This window comes from Propithecus coquereli, unplaced genomic scaffold (assembly GCF_000956105.1).
Source record: "Propithecus coquereli isolate 6110/MARCELLA unplaced genomic scaffold, Pcoq_1.0 Scaffold519, whole genome shotgun sequence".
In the NCBI taxonomy this organism is placed as follows: Eukaryota; Metazoa; Chordata; class Mammalia; order Primates; family Indriidae; genus Propithecus; species Propithecus coquereli.
The window spans coordinates 850,692-867,162 of NW_012151052.1; the positions used below are offsets into that span (position 1 = coordinate 850,692).

The 16,471-nt window shown below is 38.9% G+C and overlaps 1 protein-coding gene across 1 annotated transcript in view; it reads right to left on the reverse strand.

Moving 5' to 3' along the window:
• The window catches only part of CKAP2L (cytoskeleton associated protein 2-like), a 25,824-nt gene extending 9,353 nt beyond the window's left edge, over window positions 1-16,471 (reverse strand). The window contains 5 exon segments of the mRNA XM_012656763.1: window positions 3,547-3,754; window positions 7,467-8,710; window positions 12,596-12,647; window positions 14,366-14,432; window positions 16,435-16,471. Coding sequence (XP_012512217.1) covers window positions 3,547-3,754; window positions 7,467-8,710; window positions 12,596-12,647; window positions 14,366-14,432; window positions 16,435-16,471 — 1,608 coding nt within the window.

A 16,471-nucleotide genomic window follows, 5' to 3' on the forward strand; every position in this document is an offset into this window, starting at 1 on the left:
AAAATGACAGACATAAGTTTAAACATATGAGTAATCAAAAAATGTGTATGAATCAAATTTACTTTTTACAAGCAGAGAGTTTCAGATTTGATTAAAAAATTTAACTGTGTGTATTCATACAAGATATACCTAAAATAAGTCAATCAACTAAGCTTTAAAAATAAGGGGATGGAAAAAGATCTACCAGACATATAATAACAAGAAAAAGTAAGTGTGGCAAGATTAATCGGACAAAAGAGAAATCAAAGCAAGTCATGAATCTCTATGTACTTAACAACACAGCTTTGAAAAACAGAAAGTAAAATTTGACAGAAATACAAAAAGAAATTGTTGGTGATTAATCCCAGTGTCAGTGAGAGACTCTGGCATATTTCTTACAGAAAGCAACAGATCATGTAAACAAATATAATACATATTTTTTCAGATACTTTTGGAACCTTTACCAAGAATGATCAGATATTAAGACCACAAAGAAAATTTCAACAAATAGGCCACATTCGCCAACCGTAATGTAATATAATTAGAAATTAACAGAAAGCCAGAAGAAAAAATCTATAAATCTGGAAATAAAAAAGATACTCTTCTAAGATAACTTTTGGGCTGAAGAACTCAAAATGGAAATCTCAAACTACTTAGAAATGAACCATGAAGACATTATGTCAGTTATTAAGCTATTGTCTCTTAGCTCCAAATCCACCTCTTCTTATCCTCTGCTTTGTGATGCTGGGGCTGGAAGTCTGTAAACCCTTTTCTGCTTTGACAGCAGCTGCTCTGCCAGTATGGGGCACTAGAGGGAGACTGGACTGCAGGGATTGAGAAGGGAGAAGAAATTTGCTTTTTCCCATTTGCTTTCATCCCCCTAGCAATGGTGCCTCACCTTGGCAGCAACAGTTGGCTCTAGCCTCCCTTTTCCTGGCACTCCCACCTCACTGTGCTTCTTTAGAGGCAGAAGTACCAAATGGATAGCATCCTTTCCTCAAAGTCTGAGTCTCAGCCCTGCATGGTCCCTCGTCTAGCTCTTGCAGTCCAGCATCCACTGTGTAGTATACCCTCCTTAGAGTTGGAGTCCCATTTCCACCAGGGTTTGTCTTTCCTGCTTCTAGGTTCTGATACCCCCAATCTCTCTTTGTTACTCTAGACCCAGTGGGTGCTAGCTGCTTCCTGCAATAATTACCTCAGGTTCCTTTTGGCTGTCAGCCCTCTGATCCCTTTACCATTTTGGTGCACGTAGGCTCACAGTGTGCTTTCACAGCCAGCTTCTGTGCCTCCTTTGTATATGCCCAGAGAGTCAGAAGTACCTGGGAATTCTTGTCCCCCAAGGGCAGCCATTAACAAATGACCACAAAAGCTTTATACTGCAGCTTCCTTGTCCCTGATCAAGAGGACTCAGAGATATGACCCACACTGTCTATAGAAATCCCTGTGGGATTGTGCAAAGATACCCTCTATAAACTTGCTTGATACCACATCCTGCTTGGCATCCTGCACTTCCTGGTCCTAAAACCCCACTCCTCTCCTAGTTTTCCCTGAGAGTCTCTTCCTAATAAACTGTTTTCACACAGATCCTCCTGTTAGGGTCTGCTTCTAGAGAAACCAGATAAAACATTGTGTAACCAATTACATTCTTTGTATTGAGATACCCGGTATGGTTACTGTTTTTCTGACTTGACCCTGACGAATTTTTTTTTTTTTGAGACAGAATCTTGCTCTGCTGCCCAGGCTAGAGTGCCGTGGTATCAGCCTAGTTCCCAGCAACCTCCAACTCCTGGGCTGAAGCGATCCTCCCACCTCAGCCTCCCAAGTAGCTGGGACTACAGGCATGCGCCACCATACCCGGCTAATTTTTTCTATTTTTAGTTGTCTGGCTAATTTCTTTTTATTTTTAGTAGAGACGGGGTCTCACTCTTGCTCAGGCTGGTCTCAAACTCCTGAGCTCAAGCGATTCTTCCGCCTCAGCCTCCCAGAGTGCTAGGATTACAGGCGTGAGCCACCACGCCTGGCCAACCCTGACTGATAAAAAGCATTACTTAGTAAAATCTGAGGGATCTGACAAAAGCAAAATTTGGAGGCAAATTTATAGCATTAAACGTATTTATAAGAAAATAAGAAAGACTGACTTAAATGATCTAAGCTTTCAATTAAAAAGCTAGAAAAAGAATAATAAATATAAATAGGCACAAATACTGATATAAGAGAAAATCGATAAAACTCCAAAAAAGGCTTTTAAAAAGATTAATAAACTGAAAAATCTTTGGCAAGTCTAATTCTAAAAAAAGGTAAAAAATTTACTGAAGTTGACTCAAGAAATACAAAACAAGTACAAAAAAAGTGGACCAATGACCATATTAAAATTGGAAATATATACACGAAACTATCCTCCAAAGAAGCATAGTCCAAATGATTTTATGGGTAAATTTTACTAAACCTTCAAAAAAAAATTCTCATGTTACACAAACTATTTTCAGTGTATAGGACAAAAAGGAAAATACCCAGTTCATTTGACAAAGTCAGCATAACATTGATACTAAGAACACACATGAAAAGATAACCAAAGAACACATATATAAATGTGAAATAATTGTAACTCACAAAAAACTCCTTATATACTTCATTTTTCTAGGCACCTATACTGTATGGACATGCATGAACACTGTCTGGAAGAATGACTGGCAATAGGGGTCACCTCCAGTGAGGAGCTTAGGATGTTTAAGTATTTATGTGTGTGTGGAGGAGACAGCTCATCATTAATCTGTATTGTCTGAAATAATTTTAATAATAAACTATATTCATTTTTTTTAATATGATGAAAATGAAAGAGAAAAAAAAGAACCGAAGTTTAATTCCACAAAGGAGAAATAATTAATGTTTAACTGAATGCTGTGAAAATGATACCTGGAACAAACTTAAACTGAAAGTTTTCCTTTTTTCTGCTGATGTCCATTACCAGCCAAAGGACAGAATGGGTTTTGCTTTAGGCAAGGATTTTAGTATAAAAGTCTACCTCATCATTTTTATTAATATATTTTTTCTTCACAGAATCTCCTAAGGATCATATCCTTTGTTTACCACTTATTTTATCCTTATCTACAGAATCTAAGATATAATTTAGACACTATTTACAGCTATTCAGAGCATTTAGGATATTCCAACTTAATAAATGAACTTGCCTTTTGACTTCAGTTTCATACCTAAATGTTAAATGTTACTCTTTGGACCTTGATACCTGAAGAAGGTAAAGTTCCTTTTAGATCCCTCTGGAGCCATATTATTTGGGTTAGTTCTCCAACTTCTCTATACCTCAGTTTCATTTGTAAAGTGGGCATAATAATAGTCATTATGATAATTATGTGAGATGACATCAGTTAAGTGCTTACAAAAGCACCTGGCATACAAAGCCACTGTTTAAGTGTATGTCATTATTGCTATTATTATTCAATATTAACAGAGCAGTTTCTGCTTAGACAAAGGCTATCTCCCATATTTAAGAAAAATGTTTAAAACCTCCAAGACTCTGAGTCAAAGCTCTAGCTTATCTTTCTCACTCACCCCTTCAATGAGCTTCAGACATTCTGTCAGAGTGTTGTTAATTTTACTGGACAGTTCCAGTTGTGCTTTCTTTTCTTCCTCTTCTTGTTCAATGCTCTTCCAGAATGAAATATTCATTTCCTCTATTACCTTCCTTTTTGTCTTAAGTTCCATAGGAGGCCGTTTATAGATTTTCCCCTTAGATTTCTGCCATTCTTCCAGTTGTTTCCTGTTATTCAATTAAAGGAAGAGGGATGGTGGTTTTAGTTTTTTTCTTAAATACAGTCAAATTTCTAAAGTATGTGATATGTATAGATTGACCATAACTATACACATCAACTATAGACAAAATCAGGAGAATGGAATTAAAAAACAATTTATAAATGGGTAATGACAGCACTAGGTTGCTCCCACCTGTTAGAAGGCATAAGCCAGGAGTACTAGGATTATAGATGGCCAGTACTTCAGTCTTCAAACTCTTTGACTTTGTGATTATTCATTATTTTTCTTTGAAAGTTTTCATTTCATGGTATGCTACCTGACACTTGCTTTTCTGAGACATCCCTCTATCTTTGAGATCACTAACTCAGCACTCCACTTTTCTCCCATCATAAGCTTTCTGTCACTTAACCCTGACCCACCAATCCTGCATTTTGTCCTCATAGGATCTTGGTTCCTTAGTCCTCTTTTTTTTTTTTTTGAGACAGAGTCTTGCTCTGTCGTCCCAGCTAGAGTGCAGTGGTGTCATCAAAGCTCACTACAACCTCAAACTCCTGGCCTCAAGCAATCCTCTTGCCTTGGCCTCCCAGAGTGCTAGGATTGCAGGCGTGAGTCACTGTGCCTGGCCGGTTCCTTAGTCCTCATTTGACCACACATGACTCCCTTTCTTTCATAAGCTAGATCAATAATTTCAGGGCTCTTTTCTTAAATAGCTGTTCTCCGATGGCACCAAGTCCTAATCTTTGCTCTCCCCCACTGTTCACATTCTCCAATCCTGCTTCTAAGCTGGCAAGAGACTGCTTTTTGGGGAATGGGGACACCAAGACATGTAGATCCAAGCATTTGAATGGAGGCTCTCTAGCTTTTAAAATTAAAGCTACTATTATTGATGACTTGCGAATGTACATTCCAGCTCAGATCTCTCCCTGGTGCCCAAACTTTGTAAAACCCTCCCGCCTAGTTGATAACTTTGATTTGATATCTGATAGGTACTTCAAATCTAATATTGTCCAAAACAAACTTCTTGATTTTCATCTCCAAATCTGTTCCTTGTTTTCCTTACTTTGGTAAATAGCACCCCAATCCACCCAGTTGCTAGGGCCCAAATCCAAGAATTGTCTGTGAGTAGTCCATCCTTTCCCTTACATCTGACGCATCATTGTATGGTCAGTATTGCTTCTATCTATGCTACCACCATCCCAAGCCACATCACTGTTACTGAAATGCTGCAACAGCCTAACATATCTCCTTGCTTCCACTCTAACCCTTACTTAAATTCATTCTGTGCACAGCAAGTGATGTTTAAAATGTAAACCAGATTGTGTCACTGCCAGGGACTTCCAATGGCCCTTGGAATAAAATTCAAAATGTTTTCCATGGCTGAAAGGCTACTGCCTGCCTCTCTCCAACCTCATGCCACTCTCTCTCTCTCCTTCAGGAGCTCTGGCATTCTTTCAGTTTCTAGACCCAAGCTCATTCCTGTCTTGCATCTTCAGTCCTCTGCTCAAATGACATCGCCTTGAAGATGTAATTATCTGTAATTATCCTGTTTTATTTAATTGATGTGTTTTCTTTCTCCTCCACTAGAATACAAGTTCTATAAGAGCAGAAATCTTGGAGGTCCAGTGCCTTGCACAGTACCTAGCACACACAGGTATTTAATAACATACAGTAAAATTCACCTTTTTTAGTGTGCAATTCTGTGAGTTTTGACAAATGAATGAAATCATGTAACCATAACTATTATCAATATATGACAATTCCAACATCCTCAAAAATTCCCTCACGCTCCTTGGTCATCAACCCCACAACCAACCCCAAGTTACTGTCAATTACTGATCTGGTTTTTGTCTTTATGGTTTTGCTTTTTCCAGAATGCCATTAACTAATTTTTGAATGAGTAAATACTATTAACCTTTTCGTTTTTCTCCTTGAGTCCAGAGCACAATCCATACTGTGCTTATTTCAGCCCCAACTACTCCCTCCTCACCTTCACTGTAACCACCTACTTAATGATAGAAGTTGAGACATCTAGCATGTGCTCCCTGTATGTTCCTGGCATTCTTCCTCTCTCCTTAGCCTTCCTTCTAATCATAAATGAAGAGAACTTTCCTTTTCTAAAGCCAACTTACTCCTAGGACCTCAATGCTGTAATTTTGTTTCCCTAGTACTTTCCATATATACACCAAATAACAAGCTCCATAGGGTAAAGACTACGAATGTATGCTCACCACTGTATCCCCCAGCACCTGGCACATTGCAGGTGAAGGAACACTTGCAGAATGAGTGAATCTATCCCTCTACAGACTCATTCTCGTTTGTAATCAAACATGTTTAACATGCAACACACTGTCTCATGACCAATCCTGTTGTCTGATCTAGACCATGAGCTCTAGGGCAGGGACCCTGACTTCCTCATTTGTCCTCCCTTTTCTTTCTGCTCAAGATTGTCCCTCTTCTTGTCACCAGCTCAGATATCACAGTTGAAAGTACTTCCCCTGACCCTACTATCTAAAGAAGCCATTCCAGCCCTACCCTCTCGATCCCATCACCCTGAATTAAGTTGTGTTTTTCTGTGTCTTCAGGAGGGCAAAGAGCTTGTTGGTGGTGTTCAGGGCTGTACCCAGAGACTAAAACCTGTCCTCACTTCGTCCTGCTACAGTTTTCAGCCAACTATCTAATTTTACATGCTCCCTAACCCTTGTCAGGAATGTCCTGATTTTCTGCTCTAACAAGGTATACATATGTGCTTCTCCTGTGAGACTCACCCACATTATGAGAACTATGTCTGGTCCCGTGTGGAAAGTGTACAAAATCCTTTGTCTCAGTTTCAAGCATCCTGTATGTTAGTATTACGCCCCAGCAACCTGAGATCCTGATTTCTATCATCTGAACTCTGCATTTGAACTGACTGTTCCTCTCTGCTTTAGCTTATTTTCTAAAACTTGGCCTGGTGAGACTCATGGAAGCTTCATTTCCTTTTTCCTGATAACTTCTTTTTTGAACTAGATCACTCGTCTGCTTGACAAGGGACTACTATCTTCCTACTTCTTAGTTATGTGAACTCACTACTCTGTCCTATTGCTGCAGGGCTTTCTTGAATGAGTAGTCTACGTCTGCAACTTCTTTTTTCTTTGTTTGTTTTGAGAGAGAGTCTCACTGTCCCCCTGGCTAGAGTACAATGGCATCATCATAGCTCACTGCAACCTCAAATTCCTGTGCTCAAACGATCCTCTTGCCTTAGCCTCCCGAGTAGATGGGACTACAGGGGCATGCTCCTGTTCCCGGCTAATTTTTCTATTATTTTGTAGAGACAGGGTCTCACTATATTGCCCAGGCTGGTCTCGAACTCTTGGCCTCAAGTGACCTTCCTGCCTCGGCCTCCCTAAGTGCTAGAATTATAGGCATGAGCTACTGTGCCTGGCCTGCAACCCTGATTTCTTAATCAACTCATCCGTTCTCTGTGTTTCAATTTCTTTTTAAGAAATAAACTATTTCAGCATACAGAAAAATTACAGAGAATGATTTATAATTCATGTGTGCACCACCTAGCTTTATCAAGTCTTAATACTTGTTAGATTTGCTTCAAATCTTTTTGTCAGGCTATAGCTAAAAATTACTTAGGAACCATTATTTATAACTTATTTCCTGACCAAGTATGCTTAATGGTCAATTTGCCTAACCATCTTAAGGTGCAAAATTTTGGAATTAAAGCAAAGTACCTTCGATCCTCTACTGTTGCCTTCTTTTTAATATTTGGATTCGTTTGGGTCTCATTTGGGACTCTTCTTCCATTTATGTTTGTGACACCAGCTTGAGTTTTGGGAGCTGTCTTGTTCAGAAAATGGTTCTGGGGAAGAGTCTTTTTCAACTTGCAGTCCAAAGTGTGTGCTTTCTGTTGAAAGCTGTTGCCACGTTTATTACCATTGGTTCCATTTGCTCTTATGCTAGGGGTGCGTGGAATGACTGAATTACAACTGCCAGCTGTCACATCATGTTTCCGGCTCATGGCTTTTGATTTTTGCAGAACACATGTTTGAGGTCTAAAGCAAGGTTGAGTGGATTTGTGATCTTGCTTGATGTTTGGATGCCTGTTGTTATTTCCTCCCTGAAGCAAACTGGGGTCTGTCCTGGGTTTGGTATGTTTTACTTTCTGTTCAGCAACAGGGTATGACCGTAACTTAGTTTCATTTGGTCTTTTGTATTTATTCCTAATTACCTTTATCTCCTTGACCACTGGTTTCTTTGATGATTGAGTCTTACCAAGGGTCTGATTAAAGTGAGAGGGAACTGTCCTTGGGTTTTTTTTTCCTAGTCTTGCAAGATCTGTTCCTCTCGAGAGTTGGTGTGATTTTATGGACAGAATCCTGATTTGCGTTTCTCCGACAAATTGTTTATTAATTCTGTCTTTCGGAACAGCACTATTAACTGAACTTTTGCCCAAGACTTGTTTAGGAGCCAAATTGCTCTTGGTTAGATTATAAGAGTTAGTTTTTGGCTTACTTATGGTACATAATTCAGGATCTGGCTTCCTCTCAGGATTTGATAAGGTTTGGGGTAAGTTCTCTTTATTTATCTCTTTTAGAAACTTATCCAAAGATTCGTTTTCAACATGAGTGCTGTCCACAGAGTCTGTACATTTAGCAGTTCCTTGATCTATTACCTGTTGTTTTGTAGTTTTCACTTCCTGTATTTTAAGTGACCCCACGGGTTTTCTTGACAGTTCACCCACAGTGGATGATCTAGCTTCATGCTGCTGATGACTCTTGCTAGAAGGCTTACAGTTTGAGTTAGAAGAAACATATTTTGAAATCAGCCCTTTGCCTAGAAGTTTTGGTGGCTCCAACTTAGGCTTCTGGCACCCTGTAATATTGGCTGGTCTGGGCTGGAGTTTAATGCTAACAGACCTTTTATCTTTGACAGGCAAAACAACATGGTTGGTAATATCCTTTTGGGGTCTAATAGTCTGAAAAGACAAAGAAAAACATATAGAAAAAAATTCATAACAATAGTTCACTCTTTGTAAAATAATGATAAAAATAACTATGTTTAAACACATGCTAGAAAAAAATTAGCCATTTTCTTTAGAATTTCATCTAAGAAAGTTGAATCCTGAGAAAGTAGAGAAAGGTTCACTAATAGGTGATTTTTATAACTTGAGTTTCTATCAGAAATATTAATATATAAAAATCTTTTAGCTTGACAGAATCAAGCAGAGATGCAGTGAATATACAAAAATTGATGTTTAAAAAATAAATTTGCCTCAATTGAACAGTACTTGCTGAGTGCCCATTATGTTCCAATGAAGTGTCCTCTTGGGGACCCTGGAAAATATACATACATATGAACTTATGCTAGGGTACTTCCCCATAAGTTCCTCCTAGTACTTTGTACAGCTACACTATTTTTTTTTTTAAATCACTGCCTTTGTAAACATCACAGCATCACTCAATAAACTCTGTCTTGCCCCCAGAGATGGGAGACAAGGAGATAGATAGGTGGTAGATAATGAGAGTCCTGAGATATGTAGGAATAGCTCTCAATAAACATCTAACATCTCAGTAGAAAGTTAGTCATATTTGTGAGATCGGGACAGGGTTTTAAGGTTAGATTCTATGTTGTCGATAAGCAAAGTTGAGTCATGTGATTTCTTTTTGGGTGAGAAAGGTAAGGCTAGGTTACAGAGAACTTTGAAAACTAGGGAAGGGAGATTAGAATTGATGTGTAAATAATTGAGCAAGCCACTGTGGATTGTAGAGCATGGACAACATTGTGAAGAATTACTATGTACACTTGACGAGTGTGTAAAGAAAATCTAACCAGAACCATTTGGCATTAAGGGCAAGGAGGTGTCTACCATGGAATGGTATCGGTGTGTGTGGTGTTCTTAGGGATGAAAAGGGGGAGAGCTGGGAGTACAGACCATGAGATGGATGGTATACTCACAACGGCTATATCTGGGTTACTCCTTGAGCCCCAATATTTATATCTACCTCAGATCTCTCCATCATTGCTTACTGAAAATTGGGGATGTTGGTATTAAAGTTTCCAAATGTATGTTATTTTAGTTGCTTTCTTGTACATTAAAAGAAGTTAAGATATAATCCACATATCATAAAATTCATCATCTTAATAAGTATATAATTCAGTAGATTTCAGTGTATTCACAAGATTGTATACCAATCACCACTATCTAATTCCTGAACATTTTTTATCACTCCAGAAAGACACCCAGTACTTGTTAGCAGTCACTCCCCATTTTACCCTCCCTGCAGCCCTTGGCAACCACTAATCTACCTTCTGTCTCTGTATCTCCATGAATTTGCCTATTTGGGACATGTCATATAAATGGAATCATGTAAAATGTGGCCTTTTGTGTCTGGCTTCTTTAACTTAGCATAATGTTTTTGAGATTCATGCATATTTTAGCATGTATCAGTACTTCTTTATTTTTTTTAAATAAACTTTATTTTTTTAGAGAAGTTTTAGGTTCACAGCAAAATTGAGCAGAAAGTACAGAGAGTTCCCATATATCCTGTAGCCACATGCTTCATTATATTTTAATGGCTAAATAATATTCCATTGTATGGAGATACCACATTTTGGTTATCCACTTATCAACTGATGGACATTTGAGTTGTTTCCACTTTTTGGGTATTATAAATAATATTGTTAGAAACATTTATGTACAAGTTTTTGTGTGACTATATGTTTTCAATTCTCTTGGGTCTCTATGTAGAAGTAGAATTGCTGGGTCATATGGTAACTCTATGCTGAACTTTTGAAAAAACTGCCAAACTGTTTTGCAAAGTGGCTATACTATTTTGCATTACCACCAACAAGGTATGAGTGTTCTAATTTCTCCATATCCTCTCCAACACTTATTATAAGAGTTTTGATTATAGCTATCTTAGTAGGTGCGAAATAGATTCCCTGATAGCTAATGATGTCGAACATGTTTTCATGTCCTTATTGGCCATTGGTATATCTTCTTTGGAGAAATGTCTATTCAGACCCTTTGCTCATTTTTAAGTTTGGTTATTTGTCTTTTAGTTGTTGAGTTGTGACTGTTCTTTATATATCCTGGATACTAGATCCTCATCAGATATACAACTTAAAAATATTTTCTCTCAATGTGTTAAAACTCCTGGATAGAAACAGAAAATGAAAAACTTTGTGTTGCTTAATAACACTGCAATAAAGGTACTTTAGAAAATCTTTGTTTGAATCCTGGATCTGACTTTTACTGGCTGTGTAATTTTGTACAAGTACTTAATCTCTCTGATCCTCAGTCCTCTCATTTGTAAATGGGAATACTAACACTTTTTTTTTTGGTAGCAAAATGCTGTTTATTTGAGCATCTGGGTGCAGATGGGTGGAGGCCGAAAAGAATGTCCATGTGAATACTATCTATTGTGCCATATATCCTGGTTTTCACAAGATATTAATAGTTTTGATTTATGCCTGTTGGCCCAACATAATTAGTAACAACACCTCCTTTTGCTCTCAAAGGTATCCTGGTTTGGACATTAAATCATAGGGCTAACTTCCTTACGGGGTTGTTTTGAGTACTGAGGTAATGCACATAAAGTGTCATGCCCAGTACCTGGATAATAACCAATCAAATGTTAGCTGTTACTGTTATGTAACAAAAGTGTTACATAAATTGTAAAGCGTTATACAATTGTAATGATGACTATTATTTGCATAATGCTTTTAGTTTCTCCTAAATTCTGTAATTCCCTTCCCCATTTCATTGTTACCTTTGCAACTGTGTAAAGCTGATAAAGTAGGTATCACTCTCTTTTAAGAGATGATTTACTGAAGTAACTAACTCTGAATGGGCCCTTTCCAGCAGATTTTTCCTTAAGCTTGCATGCTACACTGGTTCAATCTGTATAAAGTAGAAAATGTAACCCAGTGCTTTCCAACTGTTTTAATCATTGTGCATCAATTTTGCCTTATATATGTTTTTCTATCCTCCAGTGTCTAATGATGTCAAGTATACACATAACATACATATGTCTATATATGCATATATTCACATGACTGAAATGTGATAAAATGATTCAGTGAAATGAATCATTAAAACTTATTAAAATTCCCACCAGTGAGAATGTCTCACTTTGGGCAGCACTATTTCAGTTGCACTTTAGAACTTAGATAAAACTATGGTTTAAAAACTAAAGGTGGGATTTTTATGGGTTACTTTATTACGGATGAAGAATTTGTGCCCCTTTCAGAAGGCTAATTTCTTCCACTGAAACCTTAAGTACATTAGGATACTTTACCATTCTATATACAATCTAGCTGAATTGAATTGATTAGGAAGCATATACTTGTTAAATAGCTTGGAAGATCCAATGTAAGTGTTCTTTTAATGACTCCTGAGCTAATTAACTTCATGGCAGCATACCAAAGTGGTTAAGACCACAGGCTCTTAGCTTTGTCACTTAATAGCTATGTGACCTGGGGAAAATACTTAACCTTTCTGTGACTTAGTTTGCTTATCTGTAAAGTGGGGCTACTAATAATACCTACCTCATAAGGTTGTGAGGACTCACTAAGGTAAATGTAAGTCAGAAAAGTACCAGGCACACAGTAAGTATTCAATAAATGTTAGCTATTAAGAGAACCAAAGTCCACTTAAGGTTTTTTGGTTTACAAAATTAAACTACAGTATATTGTACTTTTCAAAAAATGAGTCTATATCTTATTAAATCAAACTGCTCTTATATTTATTAAAAATATCTCTGAAATACATGTTTTTAGGTCACTAACATCTTTATTATTTTTATTACTAATTATGCTTCCAAAATGGCTATTTCTAAAAAGACTAATTTCTACTTACAGATTTCGAAGGTGGTAGATTTGGGCAATTATTCTTGGCTTTTAGATAAGGCCTATAAAAGACAAAATAAAATTAATCATCAGTACAGAAGGATGCCAAGCAAGACTTGGTAAGTACAGTGATTAAAAATTATGATTAGAATTTCTGTAATGGTAAAATAATTCAAAATTAATTCAAAAAAAAGTCTTCTCATCCCTTTCTTAGTCCTGTATTCTCCTTCTAAGAGACCACAATTGCTCGTATGCATTTTTTTCTGTGATCATTTCAGAGCCATTCTAATGCATAAACATAGCATTCTAAGAATATTAATGAGATATATGTATTTCTTTCATATTTGTATAGTTTTATTCACTCAAACATCATTCCTAGAACACTGCAATGTGACACCATACATTGCCAAATAAAACCATTACCAGCTTCTTTAAAAAACTTCCTTGTTTTAAGTATCTTCAAATACCATCTTTGTCAGCTTTTTGGAGGGAAATGATATAATTAAAAAAAACCAGGGACATACATGAAATCTAGCTAGGAAATGCAAAAAAAAAAATAGGAGAACAGAGAATTTAGAAGAAATCAATCTCCATGACCCCAAACCAATTGCTAGACTAACAGAGACTTTGATCATGACTTGTTTGATGTTTGTCTCTCTCATCTAGAACATAAGCCTTGGGAGGGCAGGGACCTCTCTTATTAAGCATCATATCTCTAGCATCAAGAGTGATGGATATATTATCAAACAAATAATTGTTGAATAAATGAATTAGGTTCATTTAATCTAGGAAATAGAGGTGAGTAAAAATCCAAGGTAAAAAAAAAGTGAAAGCTAACTTTGTAAAAATTAATTTTCAAATAAAAATTTAGCAATCCAGGCCGGGCGCGGTGGCTCGCGCCTGTAATCCTAGCACTCTGGGAGGCCGAGGCGGGCGGATTGTTTGAGCTCAGGAGTTCGAGACCAGCCTGAGCAAGAGCGAGACCCTGTCTCTACTAAAAATAGAAAGAAATTAATTGGACAACTAAAAATATATATAGAAAAAATTAGCCGGGCATGGTGGCACATGCCTGTAATCCCAGCTACTCGGGAGGCTGAGGCAGGAGGATCGCTTGAGCCCAGGAGTGTGAGGTTGCTGTGAGCTAGGCTGATGCCACGGCACTCACTCTAGCCCCGGCAACAAAGTGAGACTCTGTCTCAAAAAAAAAAAAAAAAAAAAAAATTTAGCAATCCAACTGGGGAGAAAATACATCAATGCTAAGCAAGGGAGATAAATGACATCACAAATGATGTTGACAAAAGATAAAAGTGTAGTGGTCATGTTCTGTCCACCTCAATAGTAAATGCTGAGAGAATGACCAAAGAGCACTGTCAGGCTGGAGCTATGGAGGACTGATTGTAACTGGCTCTCCTGCTTTAGTAAGAAACACCAGAACCCGGGTCGTTCAATTTCTTGACCAAAAATTGCCTTCATAAGAATCAACTTTCCCAGGAACAAAAGCAGGGACAAGAAAAGTTTCCAGCATGGTGGGTAATTCTGGGTAGAACCTTCCCTTCTTCCTTTGGAGACTGTCATAACAACAATGCTTAAAACTTTGCCAATGGACTAGGCACTGCCCAGGGGTTTTTGTCATGCCTGGACTGAAATCCTCTTTTGAATCATAGGATCCCAGTGGAATCTGAGTAGACTGTAAGCAAAATGGCTATGTTTCAAAAAGGCTTTAAATTGCTGTTACAAAGAGGGCAACAAAACTTGCATAACTGTGGATAGACAAACTCACTTGGTGTTTTGGCTCTTCAGTTTTCCCTTGGCTGCTAGGTACTCCTGAAGCTTTCTCTGCCGCTCTTCTGCAAAATAGGCAAGCAAACAAACAGAATTTTAGCTTGAGATTGTAACCAGTTCATTAATATTCTAAAAGATGACACTTTTGTATAATGATTTTGGCTTTGCACCACAAAGTTAAAAAGTCCCTAGTCCTGTAAGTTTGAATTGAAGTTAATAGCGACATTAACAATATCGTTTACGTGCAAGGCCCTTTACTAAGCTTTTTACGTTACTTCTTTTAATCCATACAATAATCCAATGAGGAGTGTCTGAAATTTGCAGTCTGAAATTTAGAGAAGGTAAATGACATGTCCAAAGTTACCCAGCTAATACATGACAAAGCCACGACTTGAAAACAGATTTATCTAACCTCAGAGCACTTATTCATAGCTACTATTCAGCTCCAACATTCTACGCTTTGCATGAAGAAATTCTGTTATTGGCCTACCTGAGTTGGTGGGCCAGGCCTAGTCTTGTTTTTTTTTTCAGAAACAGGGTCTACCTCTGTTGCCCGGGCTAGAGTGCAGTGGTACAAGCATAGCTTACTGCAGCCTCAAACTCCTGGGCTCAAGCTATCCTCCCACCTCAGCCTCTCCAGTAGCTAGGACTACAGGGGCTCACCATCACACCAAGCTAATTTTTTCTTTTGTAGAGACAGGATCTTGCTATGTTGCCCAGGCTGTTCTTGAACTCCTGACCTCAAGTGATGCTCCTGCCTCGGCCTCCCAAAGTGCTGGGATTATAGGGGTGAGCCACTGTACCCAGCCTGGTCTTATGTATTTTTTTTTTTTTTTTGAGAGATGATATTTACCCATAAACCCTTACACGGCCTCCTTTGGGACAAAGGATAAAATATGTCAGGTTACGGAGGCTCATGGCAAATATCTATAACATTGTGACTTTCTATGCAAGGCATTTGTGAGAGGATGAAAAGTCAATATTTCTGCCTATAGGAAGTTTCAATCTAGTAGGGGAGATACAATACACACAACAAAAATTACAATAAAATGCAAAATCTAGGTATCATAAGAGAGGGTCAGTGAAAGAATTAAGGGAGTTCATAGGTGTGGAATGAGTGAGGAGAGCAGGTGGTTGGAAAAACCTAAAATTAAATAATGATTTTTTAAAAAAAGACTGCAGGTCTGCCAAACTACTCTTAACCCTATCTGAACCAAGTTGCACTGTGTTCTGCGCTCTGACTCTGATGCATCTTTATGAGACAGCTGTGGAGAAATACATCTTAGGACCATGCCAAGCAGTGTAGAGAGAAGGGACTGAGGAGTGTGACACAGAGGACTGGAGTTCTAGCTCTGTGACTTCTGGCAAGATAGCAAACTTTGCTGCTGCCGACCCTGTAAAAGAGGGACAAAAATGCCCATCTTTAAGCGTTGTTATGTAAATCCTACCAGGACCTAGTAGGCATCAACGGGCACAATGGATGAAACAAAACACATCCTGCGCACCTTGGAGAAGCTGGCATCTGAGCAGGAGTACTCTGAAGGGCAGGAAAGGGCTCCAGGCACATCTAAGACGTCAGGGAACGCAGGATCCTTAGCTCTTGGGGGCAGATTTAGTCAATTCACTTCTATCCAGAGCAGGCTCCAGAGGTGTGGAGGGAAAAGCCTTGCGTCGGACCCCGCCCCTTGGCAGCAGTCAAAGCTTGGGCCAGACACCACAAAAGACCACACCCGGCTCCGCCTGGGGCCAAACGTGGGTCTAACGAGCACGCTGCTTCCCTCCGGTAGTGTAACCCCGGGGAAGGGGCCTCAGTTTACCTGCTGCTGCAGGGCTTACCGGGAAGATGCCCGTGAGGCGTGGCCCCGCGCACAGCCTCTCCTACCCCCAGCCCAGCCGTGTCCCCGGGGGCCGGAGCCTGAGCTCCTGGAAACGCCAGGGGGAGGTTGAGGCAGGCAGACGAGCGGACGGGCAACTTTCCGGGGAAGAACTCACTCTGTGGCCTTCCTACTTCCCCTCCCGTGTTCCAACGCCTTCAAGAAACAGGGGCTCGCTCGCAGTCTTACTCACCCGCGGCAGCAGCGGCGGCGGGCTTGGGCCCCACCAT